Source organism: Bufo bufo, chromosome 4, assembly GCF_905171765.1.
Source record: "Bufo bufo chromosome 4, aBufBuf1.1, whole genome shotgun sequence".
In the NCBI taxonomy this organism is placed as follows: Eukaryota; Metazoa; Chordata; class Amphibia; order Anura; family Bufonidae; genus Bufo; species Bufo bufo.
In genome coordinates this window covers 252,824,330-252,840,866 of record NC_053392.1, presented here as the reverse complement: position 1 = coordinate 252,840,866, position 16,537 = coordinate 252,824,330, and the positions used below count along the sequence as shown (strand labels likewise).

The following is a 16,537-nucleotide window of genomic DNA, read 5'->3' as shown; positions in this document are numbered from 1 at the left end:
TAAATCGTATATTTAATTCCAATGATAAAAGTCTCGAATTTGTTGGCAGCGATATTAGTAATGTCCTGAAATGGACCTAATTCGGTAAGTGAGCAGCAGTAATCAGATGTTTGAATTTCCCAATGAAGTATGAACAAGACAGGCGTAGTGGCGTCCCGCTAATAGCATAGACCAGCCGCGTCCCACTGGATTAATAGCAACAATTGTTTCGAATTCTGCAGGATAAAATCGAACGGTCTTACCGTGTCATTTGTCGAATCAGAATTGCTCTGTACAGTGGTCCTAAGGATATGAAGACCAGTAGTATACGAGCGTTATTCGTCCTTACTTCCCACGCTGGTAACTGTTTGGCACGTGCAGTCGGACCTTCACTGTTGAATCAGGTCTTGCTTGTTACTTCTCAAAATTACCATTCGTGTGGCGGACTATTTTCCTGTGCGAACATCCGGTATACCTTAACCACTATATAAGAAAGGAGTCTCTTGGGAAACTGGTAGCTACTGAGAAAGGGGTAACTCGACACCCCGAAACACGTCTAGCTAATACAGAACCCCCAATTCTGGGACTACTCGAGAAGCTGGAATAACTTACCGGATGTTCGCACAGGAAAATCGTCCGCCACACAAATGGTAATTTTGAGAAGTAACAAGCAAGACCTGATTCAACAGTGAAAGTCTGACTGCACGTGCCAAACAGTTAAGAGCGTGGGAAGTAAGGACGAATAACGCTCGTATACTACTGGTCTTCATATCCTTAGGACCACTGTACAGAGCGATTCTGTGATTCGACAAATGACACGGTAAGACAGTTTGATTTTATCCGGCAGAATTCGAAACATTTGTTGCTATTAATCCAATGGGACGCGGCTGGTCTATGCTATTAGCGGGACGCCACTACGCCTGTCTTGTTCATACTTCATTGGGAAATCCGAACATCTGATTACTGCTGCTCACTTACCGAATTAGGTCCATTTCAGGCCATTACTAATATCGCTGCCAACATATTCGAGACTTATCATTGGCATTAAATATACGATTTACACTAATCGAAACCTACTGTATCGATTTTTCTATTTTTTCTGATTTTTATCTATTTTTAGATATTGTATCCTATTAGTTTTTTTGTGTATTTTAGTGTATGCTGCCTCATACTATTAACCTATGCAGTTTAAGTATGCCATTTAGTAATCTAGGTATTATTTATTGACCACTGTTGTGATTCATTGCCATTATTGCACTACATTTTATTGATTTTATATGCTAATAAATTCTAAATGGTGCAGATATCCTGAGAGTGCCCAGTTATATTTGTTATACTCCGTTCTTTGTTTGAGTGGACTGGGTGAGTCCACTTGACTGAGTGCACCTCTTCTGGTCATTAGTTACTCCTGTGCGTCACAAACACTACTTTTTATTCAATGTCCTATTATTGTCCGCATTACAGACAAGGATAATACTGTTCTATTAGGCGCCAGCTGTTCCGTTAAAAACGGAATGCACACACAGACGTCATCCGTATTTTTTGCAGACCGCAAAATACATACTGTTGTGTGCATGAGGCCTAAGAGTTATCTTCAGTGTAAAGAACAAGGAGTCCTGGAAGTGATGTGGCCCCTACAGACACCTGATCTCAGTCTGTCTGGGATTACATGAGACAGAAGGATCTGAGCAAGTCAAAAAGCCACAAAAATCTGCAATTCGTTCTTTAAGATGTTTGGAACAACCTCCCTGTGAAGTTCCTTCAACTGTGTAAGTATGCCTAGAAGAATTTATGCTGTTTTGAAGGCAAAGGGTGTTCACACCAAGTATTGATCCGATATACATGTTCTGTTCATTCTCTTTGCATTGCGTTAATTAATAAAAAAAACTTTTAACACTTCTATTTTTGAAAGTATTCTTACTTTGGAGCATTATTCCAAACCTGCCTAAAAGTTTTGCACAGTACTGTATATAGCAAGAAGTATGGGATGGACATAAGCTGACACACTGGATCAGACGTCTGTTAATGGTCTGGTATCACTGAAGTAAAAAAAAAAAAAGAAACTGTTGAAAGGTGCAGTGGAGAAGGCATTCACATGCATTATACACTGTACTTACACCGTAGAGTTTTTCGTGCAGATGCCATTCAAATTCAGGAAGTAATTTGCCACAAAAGGAACATGACCTATTGTGCCACATTTTCAAGTTACTCCCTATTCACAGGATCAGGGCTAAATGACTGATCAGTGAGAGTCTGACTGCTGGGACCCTCCGACCCCGAGCACGGAGGGTCCCAATCGACCAGAGTACAGCGCTTGGCTATCTCTGGGGGTCAAACAGAGAATGAATGGAGTGGCCTGCCTCTCCCTCAGGACAGGGAAACGGGTGGGTGTCCTAGTGGTTGGACTAGCACCGAACATGCCCTGTGGAAAGGGGTTAACTTGAAAATTTGACAACCCCCTTTAATGGTATTCAATTTAAAGGGAACCTGTCATCAACTTTATGCTGCCCATACTAACGGCAGAATAAAGTAGAGACAGGTGAGTTGATGTCAGCGGTCTGTCATTTATAAGGTAATAGTAAGTGGTTGCCGAGAACCAACATCACAATCATTGCAGACTGGGCCTGGAAAAGAGTCCCGGCCACCTGAGAAGAGTCCTGGTTAGTCATGGATTCCTGCTCTCCCTGCCCACCTGCTGATGACTGACAGCCTTCTACCTAGTTTTCTCCCCTTCTCTCTAGGAGAGAACTGCCAATCATCAGATGGGCGAGGAGAGCAGGAGATTAGGAATAACCAGGACTCTTCTCAGGTAGATTTGACTCTTCAAGGCCTGGGCTGCAATGATTGGTTCTCGGCAACCACTTTTAGCTCCAAAATGACACCACTGAAATCAGCATTTCTGTCACCAATTTATGCTGCCCTCAGTGGGGTCAGCATAAAGTTGATGACAGTTTCCCTTTAAAATGCCATACGGCAAGCTATTAAAAATATTTCACTGGAAGGATATCAGAACTGTGTGAACGGCAAGAATGGATTCCCACATGGCATAGTTTTTCACAGATCAACCACAGAATATTTGGATGCAGTTTTCACCATTTGCTTTGCATCATGAGTGAATCCACCCTTAAGGTATGTTCTCACAACTGCATGCAAACCTGCAGCACGGTAGAGTAGCAGCTAATTGGATGAGCTTCTAAACAATTCTCATCCACCATAAACATATTTGTGGTGGGAACAGCGTTGAAATCAATAGACAAAATTTTCTACATAAAATATCCATGACTTGGCTTAAATGAGAACAGCAGAAGAGAAATCACAGCATTACCTGAATAGATCTGAATCCTGCCTGTTAGAAGCAGCAGCGGAAAAAGAGGAAGAAGCAAAGGGTGGAAGGAGACAAACATGAATATCTACACAAAAAGGGGCAATCAGAAGACATAAGTAAAAAGGGAACGGTGGAGATGCCATTGGATAAGAATGCAAACAGACAGGATTTTAGACTCAATACACAAATTAAAAGGGATGTTTCCATCTAAAAAAAGTGATGGCATATTGCGGGGATACGCCATCACTGTATGATCTACGAGTGTTGAGCCTCCACATAACCAGAAAATAAAGGTGGCCACAGTGCTGGTTTAGCATAGTGTCTCCTTTACCAGCCCTACAGGACAGCAGTGCGCCCTAACCACCCACAGGACGCCCAACAACTGCAGCATGCCCCATTCAAGTAAATGGTGGTGTATTGTAGTTCCCTGCATAGCCAGGGTGGTCAGGAACGCCATGAAAAACTTCCAAGGGGACAAAGCACTTAATCAGGAGTCCTAGAGTAAAGAATTAACATATAGTGGGCAAAGGCATAGTTTTTATCACAATGGGAAGGAAACAACTATTTCAAGAAAAAAGGATAAAATCAAAATACTGTGCACAGAATGAGAGCATGACGGCCACACGGATAGGAAGAGGCAGGAAGGGGAAGGCTATGAAACCTGTTTTTCTTGAACTTATTCCCCCGAGAAAAGCACATGCAAGCTAGATATTAAAGGGTCACTGCCTCCTCACCCATTTGATTGGGGCTGTGGACACTCATGTACAGAAGGTACCAGGTCCATTCCCTTACACCCAATGTAATACAAGGAAGGCTCAAATGGAAGCCACTTGTACATAGCATCTCTCTATTCAGGCTCATAAAGGACTGTCCGAGCGGAGGGCCCCCTTCTATAATGTGCACTTCAGTCTCTTCGTCAGGCGTACTACCACAAAAGTTAATATAGTAATAGTCTCAGGGGCGTAACTATCGCAGTCTCAGAAGGTGCCAACTGGCCCAATGGCCAAGTGCTTTTTGCCAGCCCAGTCTTCCTCAGCTTTTTATCTATTTAAAAAAGTAAGTGGGTGCGCACATCCCCATACCATACACCCTTTCTGCTCAATGTTGGCGAGACCAGGCGCTGGAGGTCACGGGTCTCGCAGGAAGACATGAAGATGCTGCCAGTGAGACGGGACGACCAAATTCTGAACAGAAGAATTTTTTTTTTTAAAGGTATGCACATGCTCCGCACCATACTGGGGGCACCCGACACTATGAATTGAATTTGGAAAGGAAGGGGGAAGGGAGGTTGACAAAGAAAATAAAATCTATACAGAGAGGGTGGCAGCCTGGCAGGGGCTATGCCATACTGGGGGCACCTGGCAGTGGCCCTATGAAGTGAATTTAGAAAGGGGGGCCCGCACCAGCCATATAAGAGGGGGCCACAAAAAAAATATAATCTATACAGAGTGAGGGGGGCAGGAGCAGCCAATCATTAAAGGGACACTGACAGGCCTTCTGAGCATAATTAGCTCTTCATATGCCCCCCTAGGTCTTATAATAAGTTCCCAATTCATATAAGTATTATCCCTGTGCGCATTATAAAACGTTAAAAATCTTTATAATCACCTGTCCTTTCTGCCCAAGGGGCGTTCTTTGTGGCGCATTTGTGCCCAGCCGCGTCCCAACTGCCGGGTCCTTAGACACGCCCATCTCATTAGTATTCACTTGGCGCAATGTGATCCCAGCGAGCGAGGGTGCCGGGCGCATGCGCTGTATCTTCGAATGTCGGGGACTGGAAAATACCGCCCAGCGAAGTGAATACTAATGAGATGGGCGTGTCTAAGGATCCGGCAGTTGGGACGCGGCTGGGCACAAATGCGCCACAAAGAACGCCCCTTGGGCAGAAAGGACAGGTGATTATAAAGATTATTTTTAACGTTTTATAATGCGCACAGGGATAATACTTATATGAATTGGGAACTTATTATAAGACCTAGGGGGGCATATAAAGAGTTAATTATGCTCAGAAGGCCTGTCAGTGTCCCTTTAAACTATATACAGGGGCCAAATTAAATATATACACAGTCTGGGTGGGGGCCAAATGGGAAGAGAGAAAAAAAAAAAAAAAAAGAAAACAGTTTAAGGGTCCATTCACACGTCTGTGGTGTGTTGCTGAACCGCAACACACCCGGCCGGCACCCCCTATAGAAATCCCTATTCTTGTCCGCGGACAAGAATAGGACATGTTCTATCTTTTGTGGAGCTGCGGACCGGAAGTTCGGGGCCGAAACCCGGAAGTTTCCTTATTATGGTTAAAATATATAGATAAAAAAAATAGAGGATGGATTATCAAATAGAATATATAAAAAATAGAAGTAAAGCGTAAAAGGTAAAAAAAAAAAAAAAAAACACTGTCTGCACAAAATGGATTAGGTTCTTCTGTTGAAAATATCAGTTGGTCACCAGTAAAGTCACTTGGATCTACTGGATATATAAGTATAGTAATGTATTTTCTGTATATCCAGTGTGGTAATTGTATAATGTTTTAAGAAAATACAGTCTGGTTGGGGGCCAAATGATGGATAGAGATATATATATATATATACACACACACACACACACACACACACACACACACAGAGCGAGTGGTGGGAGGGGCGGGGCCCAAATCTAAAGTTTGCCCTGGGGCCCATAGACCTCTAGTTATGCCACTGGATAGTGAAAAAGATCACATAATGCCATACTGGATGCATTGTAAAAGAAATTTGCTCACCATTACAGGCCATACACCGCTGCTTGGAGAGCTAATGTCCTAACCAAAAATGACAAAATGCAATGAACGGAACCCCCGATGCAGCTGTGAACATAGGTCTCACAGCACCTGCCATTTCACTAGGGAAGCAGTCTGACCACCTCGTGACAGCCTGTGAAGTACACAGTGACTTATCTGTCCTCATATGTACAACGTTGAGGACAGTGAATGGCTGCAGTGGTCACGTGCCATATCCAGGCATGCCTCAGTCATCTGAAAAACAGCAGCAGGAGCACCAGAGCAGAGATGCAGAGAACGACGCTGATGAAACAGGCGACGATCATTTTCTTTTAAGACATCGTAGGGGTTGTAACCAAGATTTTTTAATTCTCAGACAACTTGTTTAAGGGAAAAAAAATCTAAACATTCAGCTTTTACCCCAAATGATTTGGTGCCCTCAACAACTATCCTATCTCTCCCCATTTTTTTTGCAACCATATCATTTGGATAAGGAACAGAGAAAAAAAAAAATTAAAATATGATATTCTACCCCCAGAGTGAAACTACTTACCTGTCGAGGTTGAGACTGTGTATTCATTTGTGGAGTTTGTGGAGGCCCAAACACCACAGGGGCCGTGGGTGCAGAGGGGAATGCTGACTGAGATAAATCAAGAGAAAAACTAATTAGAAATTACATTTACACACAAGAATGAGATACTTTCCTGTCTCATTATATGCTTAGACACGGTGCTGAACCTCCTTAAAGTGTAACTGCCATTTCACTACCAAAAATGAAATTCCTAACATATGTGATGCTGAAGGAAAGATAATCATGAAGCTTTATTTTTCAGTTAATTTTACCTTTCTGATGTTTGTATTCAGCCCTTTGCAACAATATTTCTCTGTGCCTCTATTTCAGCAACTTCCTCTGCTGCACTTCCTGTGGTTAACTTTGCCCTGTCCTTGAGGCCATCCTGTATTTCCCTCACTTCCCATAAGCCCATGCTATCCTCACATGAACTAGCAGGACCAATCAGAATGCAGATAACCTCCCCCACTAACCCAGAGCAGTGTGTATCCTCTCACATACAGCTAACCAGAGACAAGCCCTGCAATAGCATGAAAATCAGTAAGCATTTGTATTAGCCTCTTAAGTCAGATTTATTTTTACATTATGTGGAATTTTTTTACGGCGTTCACTGTGTGGTAAAAATAACGTAATTCTATTATGTGGGTCACTGTATTGATGATGTCACACATTTCCATATATTTTTCTCAACTTCTGCAGCCTGTCAGCTCTGCAGCTGCTCACTTATTCTCCTCCACACTGCTTATATCTTTAGTTTGGTACCAGCTAGAGATATGGGGAAGCTGACATTCCAAGCTTTCAGACAATACCAGAATGAGAGCAATATGTTCCGTACATGGGAAGATATCGCTGATAGAAATCGGGATGCTGTGAATGAAGAAGAAAGTGAAAATAAATGCAAATTTTACCTGCGATTATTCCCGACTCGATTTCTAACAGTGATTTCTCCTCTGTTGATTGGACTTTAGCTGCCAGTTGCATGTTTCTAGCTGCTACCATTCAGCCCTCCCCCCTCCACTTTCTGCCCGAGCCCAGACACTCAGGGCTGTGCTCCTCCTCCCAGTGCTCTCCTGTCTCTTGTTTATAATACAGAGGAGACGGCTGCACACGACAATGCTGTGAGAAGAGGCTGCAGAATAGGAAAGTAGTGCACATTTGTGGGAGTTCTTATCAGGTAAAACTGAAAATTATTACATTTTAAAGCACAAAAGCATTTATACAGCAGGGTGTACTATACTATTAGGATATTAAAAAAAATGAGACGGCAGTTACACTTTAAAGAGACCAGCCCTGTAAGAAGACTTACTGAAAGTGCTCCATGCAAAGAGGTACCGGTATCTCCCAAGGAAGAGAACCATCTCTCCAGCACCTCCTCTTGGAAGTACACACATTGTACATATTTAGTATGGCTTGTCTATGCAACAAGCATTCACACAACCTTATCAGTTTTGCAGTTTTCAAGTCAGGGATCTACAAAATATAAATGTGGTCCGTGTGCATTGCGCATTTTGCAGGCCCCATTGAAAATATTCCTACTCTTGTCCACAAAACGGACAAGAATAGGGTATGTTCTATTTGCGGCTCCGGCGCACAGATAACATTCATGTGCTGTCCGCATTTTTTGCTCACCCATAAAAATGAAGGGATCTGCATGCAATCTGCAAAAAACGCAGATCAGACGCAAACCGAAAATACTGTCCCCTTACTTGGAGAAAAGCATGCATTTCCCCAGGGCATCATTATGCTGCAAAATCAATAACCTACCTTCTGTACTATGTGATGAGATGTTTTACTGGGTCATCCCCTTTAAGGTTTTTTTTTCTGCTGAAAGTTAGGGACACATACCTGTGGGAGTCCAGGGGAAGGGGCTGTAGGGGGTCCTCCTATAGGCTGTGTGGTTTTGCTCATCTCATGTGCTGCTGCATAGGGTCCCCCACTAGGTCTATAATAAGAATACAAGCGCAGTCAGATACAGCTACACATTTTAAAAAAAAAGACCTATAAAACACTGATATCATAACTCATGATAAATATACAAAAGCCCAAATGAGACTTGTCTGACTAAGGTAACTGACTGTAGCAGAAAACTTCCTCCACCGCCAAGCCTGGGTGAGATACCCAGCTATACTAAGCCTTGCTTACAAGAGAATGCAAACTGACAAACAATCAATACTAGGTTTACAATTTCTTTAAAGGGGGTTATCTGGGAATTTTATAATGATTGCCTATTCTCAGGATAGGTCCATATCAGATCAGCGGAGGTCCATGTCCCAGCATCCCCACTGATCAGCTGTTCAAAGAGACCAGAGCTCTCCGTGAGCATTTAAGCCTTTTCATAGGCTAGTGATGACTCTACATCAGTCACATGGCCTAGGCACAGCTCGAACCCATTCAAGTAAATGAGCCCTAGCTGCAATACCAGGCACAGCCACTATACAATGTACAGCGCTGTGCTTAATCTGTGAGGAGACCACAGTGGCCTCTTCAAACAATGGATCAGCGCGTTGCCAGGTGTTGGACCCCGCCGATCTGATACTGATGACCTATCCCGAGGATAGACCACCAATATCCAAAAACATCTGATATGTCATAGTGACTGACTGCTAAAAGGATATGTTATAAGCATTCAGAGCACTGCCTCTCCTCACTGCTGAGGACTGGCTCAAAAGAGTCTGAGGCCATCTTCAGATCACCACATGAAAGGCCTTATTCACATGTCTGTTTTATTTCAGTGCTTGTTATTCAAATCCTGGAACAGGACCTACCACACAGAACCTGTGCAAATATTTCCACTAATTCTTATTTTACTGGAGGATCCAGTCCTGGTTTTGGATAGCAACCACTAGTGTAAAACAATGACATGTGAATAAGGCCTCATACCTTGTTTTAACAATCGGCAAGGGTCTAAGCAACCCCACCTATCAAATATGTCACTGACCTATCATATGTTTTTGAAAGGGCAGCTAAGTGTAGACTTGAATGGCACTGATCAGCAAATAGGCCACATGAAAGATGAACGGTAATGTCAATTGGCCAAGGAAGAGGCCGTGGCACTTAGGGAGTAATAGCTGGCTGTGGGGGTCCCTGGTGTCAGACTCCCACCAATCTGATATTGATGACCTATCCAGAAGATAGGTCATCAATATAAATTACCAGATAACCGCTTTTAATGCTGAAGTATCTGTCCAATGCATAAAATCAGATCATATCTGCACACTACAACGTCCACTGCCATTTAGGACCAGTCACCACGAAATGCAATCTGCAGGATGCAGGCTATAGAGCAGGACGAGTTGAGAGCTCGTTCACATCTGCAGCAGCGGATTTGGCAGGCTGTTCCTGCAGAGAACAGCCTCTCAGATTTCACTGGATTCTAAAGTTAACTGTCAGATCCCCATTAAAGAGGACCTCTCACTAGTTTAAAAACTAAAAACTAACTATATAGGTGGGCAGAGCGGCGCCCAGGGGTCCCCCTGCACTTACTAGTATGTCTGGGTGTCGCTCTGCCCACTGATCTAGTTCGTTTTTAGTTTTTAAACTAGTGAAAGGTCCTCTTTAACTATAATAGGATCCGGCGGTGATGGTCGCTTTCCAGCATAAATGCTGTTTTTTGGCCAAACAAAAACCCCTGCATGCAACAGTTCTTGTCCAGTCAGTCACCATTTGTGCCGAATCAGGAATACTGGACATGTGAACGTAGCTTGCGCAGATTAATATATGGTTTTGTTGGAAAAGATTCAGTAAATCAAGTAATTTATACATTTATCTCTGCTCTTTCTGACCTCATAGTGACTGATGGCATGCTCTGCAAGTGTGTATCCATAGATGGCTGTCAGTCACTGATAGCTGTACACAGGGGAGGCGTTATCAGTGACATTCTGTGTGCGTATACATAGGTAGCTGTAAGTCAGAAAGTAGAGATTTAAATTTATAAATTACAAGTTTTATTGAATATTTTCCCATAAAACTAAATATCAATCTGCTCAGCTCCTCCATAACATGCTACAAATTGCATTTCATGATGACCGATTCTCCTTAAATCCCAGTTGGGGCTCATGCACACGACCGTATGCCCTCCGAGACATACGGGGCTATTGTCCCGCACTCATAAGATCATTTGAGTACGGGACAAGTCCCGCGGGCGGTCCGATGCGCACAGTATCATAGTAATCTATGATGCTGTGTGCTCCCGATGTATGCCGCTCCGGGACATATGGCCCGCTCACATAGCGTATGTCTCGGAGGGCATACGGTTGTGTGCATGAGCCCTTGGATAAAGTATTCACATGCAGCACAAGCCTTTACCATTCTAAAGGTGAAAGAAAAGCATTGAAACCGTGCATGTGTTTTCCTGCGTTACCAGCTGCTAACATGGGCAAACAGCTCTTCAAGGACTCTGGCCTATTGACCAAGTGTGAACTGGGAGTGTGTCAATCTGGACTCAAGCACTGCCAGCATTAACAGATCAACACAAAATATGATATATATGTAAATACAACCAAACGTGAATGTTTTTGGGGGGAGTTATACATTCTGTATGACCCAACTGCCTCATCCAGTGCATCATCCAGACCTATCAATGCTCGGTCTTAAAAACAGCAGCAGTCGTGGAAGAATGGCATGTGACAGCTGTGCCTCAGCAATGGCATGCCGTCCTTGCACGTGTAACCGCCAAGGCCATGGATCGGCTGCAATGAGGTGCAGAGACTGCTCCTAGAGTTCCATTTACACCCGATAGGCTCATTTCTTGTTTATCTACAGTAAGTAACACAATGGGGCAGATTTCCTAATCCTATAGACGGCGTAAACTTCAACCGGCTCTCTACACATGCACAACCTTTATCACAGGCGCCCAAGCTGGATGAGAAATACGGTGCACCTAGACAACTATTGGTTGGCTCACTGAGACCAAATTTCATGCCAGAATTGTAATGCATAACTGCATCTTAGGACCCACCCCCTAGTGATGCAAAATGGCAAGTCTGAAAAAGTGGTAGATACCCTAGCTGCGCCCACCGATTCCAGGCAGACACCTTAGTAAATCTGGAGCAACATGTTCTTCCCACAGGTGCTATTCTAAGAAGTCCAAGTAGTACATATTTAACCCTTTAACTAATGCCAATACACCTTTTCAGTTAGGGTACATTCACACAACCGTATTTTTGGCTCCGCATCCATTACGCAATTTTGCAGAACGGGTGTGGACCCATTCATTTCAATGCATTCGTAGAACCGTTCCGTGGCCCCGTAAAAAAGAGAGCATGTCCTATTCTTTTCTGCAATCGCGGACAAAAGGGATTTCTATCATGGGGTGGGCTACATTCACACGGCTGGTATCAGTGTTTTGCGGATCCGCAAAACACATACAGTCGTGTGAATGTACCCTTATTCTACAACTCTGTTTTCTCCCCCTGAAGGTAAGAGTGACCACAGCATGAACAAAGAGGGCTCCCACCCTTCATCAGGTCACAGGGTTTCCTGGTGACACAATCGGGGGACCTAGAAACTAAGGACCCCAAAGCTGCTCGTTAAGCCTGTTAGGGCACACTAACACACAGCGTGTCAGTGACATATCATAATGCTGGAGCATGCCAATACATTAGAAAATTCAAATAGAGATGTTAAAGGGGTTGTGCAGTGGTGTAATATTGGCGACAGCCGATCAAGCGAGTGCTGCTCCCTCTTCAGACATTACCCGTGTGTCGTCTCAATTGCAGTGGCTGCTTGTCCTATTCACTTGAATGGGGTGGAGTACTTATAATTACACTACGGATCAACGCCAAGGTAGTTTTGAAATGGAAACAGCGCTTGCATGGGTGCCATGAATGTTTCTGTTTCGCGGTCCGCAAATCACAGATGTGGACCAGGTGCATCCCACAATTTTCACTTATTAAAAAAAAATAATAAGTTGTCCACAATGACAACATGACGGGTTGTAAAAAGAGCACAATGTTTTTTCACTACATTCATATAAAACTATACAAAATTACATAGTAGTTTATATGTCCGTTCCCACACACAATTAAAAAAATGTAACTTCTGTTGCATACAACCAAAATACCACCACACTAATGGACAAGACAAAATTGGATGGTGAAATACACAAAAGCAAAAAAAACACTGGTCAAAGAGGGGTTAAAAGCCACCCTGAATAATTAAACAACCTCACAAAGATACTTTAGGAAGCCAAATCCAATCACCAAGGGAGGCTATAAACATGGTTATGCAACTGGTTCAGTAATCATCTTGAGGAATGCTAAAAATGCTGAAATTAAGATGTGTCAATCAAGGACATATATTCAGAATTTCTAGGGTCTAAGGAACGTGCAACCACAATGTAGTTTGGATCGCAAAATGTAATAATTGTATTATGCAAATAGTTTTCCGCACGCCTCCTTCACGACTGGACAGGTGGCAAATAATCACGTGGTAGAATAGTGTGCGTGTATACAAAGGGCCAAACAACCATGGAAATAGAGGACTGGACAGGTAAGTGGAGCTAGACTACAGAAGAAAAGCATTATACAGCAGTGCATGCAAACCAGGAATTCACCCAAGAGCCTATTCTCATGCAGATCCACCCAGAGACCACCGACTGAAGCCCGGCAGGGGACATCTCACCTAGCCATACAAATGGTAACACAACATTTGTGGAAGGTATCCCGCTGCTATTGTACAAGAGAAAGGTTTGCATCTGCAAACAAAAGGTTAATTTGATCGCAAAAGCAACAATGTAGACAAAGTAAAAAAAAACAAAAAAAAACACAAGATAGTAGAAACCTCTTGCACTGCTCCACTGCGGCTTTCTTACATATTCCAAAGCATTCTCCATCTCATTACCAATTCCATGCAATAAAGTAGCTGACAGCAGATCACATTTACGCAATATGACCCATTTAGCAAGGCATACAAGGTGTTAAATGTCCCCGATAGAAATCCCTTTATGACTGATAGGTGCAGATTAGGGATCGACCGATTATCGGTTTGGCCGATATTATCGGCCGATATTGAGGATTTTGAACGTTATCGGTATCGGCATCTATTTTGCCGATATACCGATAACGTATTGGTAACACAGAACGCGCTGCTCTCAGCGCGTTCTGTGTTCCCTCCGCAGCACAGGGGAGAAGGAAGCAGTGTCTCCTCCCCCTGTGATGCTGCTGCTGCCGCCAATAGCAGGAGAGGAGACAAGAGGAGGGGAGGGGCTGTGGCCGCTGCGCCACCAATGAAGATAAGCCTTTCATTCATTCATATACAGGAGGCGGGAGCTGGCTGCAGAATCACATAGCCGGCTCCCGACCTCTATGAACGGCAGCTGCGGTCCGCGGTAGTTAACTCCTCAGGTGCCGCGGATCGCAGCCACCGCTCATAGAGGTCGGGAGCCGGCTATGTGATTCTGCAGCCAGCTCCCGCCTCCTGTATATGAATGAATGAAAGACTCCTCTTCATTGGTGGCGCAGTGCGCCCCCCCCCGAGCCCCCCAGTATTAATCATTGGTGGCGCAGTGCGCCCCCCACCCCAATGCCGGCCAATAGTAAAAACATTGGTGGCGCAGTGCGCCCCTCCCCCCCACCCAGTATTACTCATTGGTGGCAGTGGCCACAGGATCCCCTCTCCCCTGCTCCTCCGATCGGAGCCCCAGCAGTGTAAGCCTGGGGCTCCGATCGGTTACCATGGCAGCCAGGACGCTATTGAAGCCCTGGCTGCCATGATAAGCTCCATGCTGCTGTGTGCACAAAGCACAGAGCAGCAGGGACAGTGTGAGCTCCTATTCACCCTGATAGAGATCTATCAGGGGGAATAGGACAAGGGTTCTAGTCCCTAAGGGGGCTAAAGGTTAGTAAAAAAAAAAAAAAATACAAAAATATTAAGTATAAATGAAAAAGATTTATAAAAAAAAAAAATACACATTAACAATAAACCAAAATACACATTAACAATAAACATATTAATTTTCAGCAGATTTGTGTATGAATTTTTTTTTTTTCTCAAAAATGAAAATTCCCAGAATATCGGTATAAATTATCGGCTATCGGCCTGAAAGTTCACAAATTATCGGTATCGGTATCGGCCCTAAAAAATCAATATCGGTCGATCCCTAGTGCAGATCCCACCCATCTTCATTAAAGCCGCACTTGGACAGATTGTACTCTTTTCTGGAACCCGTTCTGGAAAAAAGGTGCGACCCGCACCCGGCATTTTCAGTATATCCCATCAATAATATGCCATAAATGTCCTTCAAGGGCCAACTGTACAGGCAATCAAGAATTAACAGTTTGCCCCCAACGGCAGAGGTGAGCGCTGTATTTACATGCAGCCATCACCCCCACTGTATGGAGACGAGCGATTGCTACAGTGAATAATCCTCATCCAGATTCACCGTTTGTTTAACCAGAACGTACTCGGGCCCAGAAACAACCATTTTGGAGTCAACATCAATAATGCTGGAGAAGGGTGGCACCTTTACAAAGGGCAATTATTGTAAGCACGCTCTACTGAGAATGCTCCTTACAGATAAATGCCCAAGTCATCGTCCCTTGGAAAACCGTCAAGCAATAAGGCTATTTTCACACTAGCGGCAGGACGGATCTGACAGTACTGCATGTCCGACTTTAGTCCTGCAGCCTCTCACCGCAAACTGCCCCGGAGCTGCGCCCCCGTCCACAAGTATAGTATAGTGAACAGCCTGTCGGATCCATCCTGCCACTAGTGTGAAAGTACCCTAAAACGACTAAAAATAATTTCCTCGAGGCCACGAATGCTTGTCCACAGTGAGATGATCGCTGTTAGGGATGAGTGAATCGACTTCCGTAGTCGATTCGCATAAAACTTCGCTGTAATACTGATGTTCATCTCATGTGCATGACCGCCAAGTTACAGGAGAAGGACAATTCCAGCAGTTGCCAGCTGAGGACAGATTTGTCTAAATGCTCGGCAACAATCCCATATAAGCAGGCCTTCACCAATATAGCCATACTAAGAGGGACTGCGACTTGTGAAAAGAACCCATCTACATGCCCTATGGAGACTTATGGACTTGAAAGGATTAATACATTATTATTTTTAACAGGTTGCATCACATCCCTATTTGCTCATTTAAAAATGCCCTTTTTTTAATCATTTTTTATCCCACAGCCAATTTTTGTAGCATTGTGTGCTTTTTTTTTTTAAGTTTTATAAAACAGCCTATGTATAAAACCAATTTGGGGGAAAAAAAACGCAGCAGGAAAGAGGTCGCCACAAAAATGCCCAAGACCAAAGCCCTGTACACGTAGACTTGAATGCTTTGCTATGAACCGTCAAGGTCACAGCTTTTCAAGGCAAACTAAATAAATGCAGTAAAACGCTGTTTGACAATCCAGCCTAACACAATTAGCCGTGAGCTATGACATAGGAGACCTTTCACAGCTTCGTAGCAGTACCAGATTCATCAACATATGGTGGACCGTAACCTCCACACATAAGGGTATGACCATACATGCTACATATTTACTGCAGTGGATTTACACGTGGAAAATCCAGAGGCGGCAGGGGACAAGTGGTGTGCTCCATAATTTGATAAATAAGCACACCAATCCACACACAATACAGATGTGAGCTCGGCCCTACAGAAAACAATGGGTTAGTGGGCGGTCTACAAAAAAAACGGATTAAAAAAACACAGTAACGTGCTTGAGCGCAAATATACTTTTTGCTGGTGGATCCACTTCTAGTCTTGTCAAGAAACCACACAAAGAACAGCATCCCGCGAGCAGTACTAATAACTGCATGAGTGATTACAGCCCAAGTGACATTTTTTCCTGGAGGGAGAAAATGCTTGAAATTGAAATCCAACAAGATGGATCCTAGGTTACCAAACATAAGGGCTTGTTCACACGACCGTGTGAAGCCCGTGCTGTGGACCACAAAT

The 16,537-nt window shown here is 43.8% G+C and overlaps 1 protein-coding gene across 4 annotated transcripts in view; it reads right to left on the bottom strand.

Moving 5' to 3' along the window:
* EIF4G1 (eukaryotic translation initiation factor 4 gamma 1) overlaps positions 1 to 16,537 on the bottom strand; it is an 86,915-nt gene that overhangs the window by 46,830 nt on the left and 23,548 nt on the right. For all 4 annotated transcript variants that reach the window (XM_040428515.1, XM_040428519.1, XM_040428516.1 and 1 more), the window contains exons 2-3: positions 8,473 to 8,569; positions 6,610 to 6,696 (exon numbers count right to left, since the gene is read on the bottom strand). In XM_040428515.1, coding sequence (XP_040284449.1) covers positions 6,610 to 6,696; positions 8,473 to 8,535 — 150 coding nt within the window. In that variant the 5' untranslated portion in view covers positions 8,536 to 8,569. The remainder of the gene's footprint in view (positions 1 to 6,609; positions 6,697 to 8,472; positions 8,570 to 16,537) is intronic.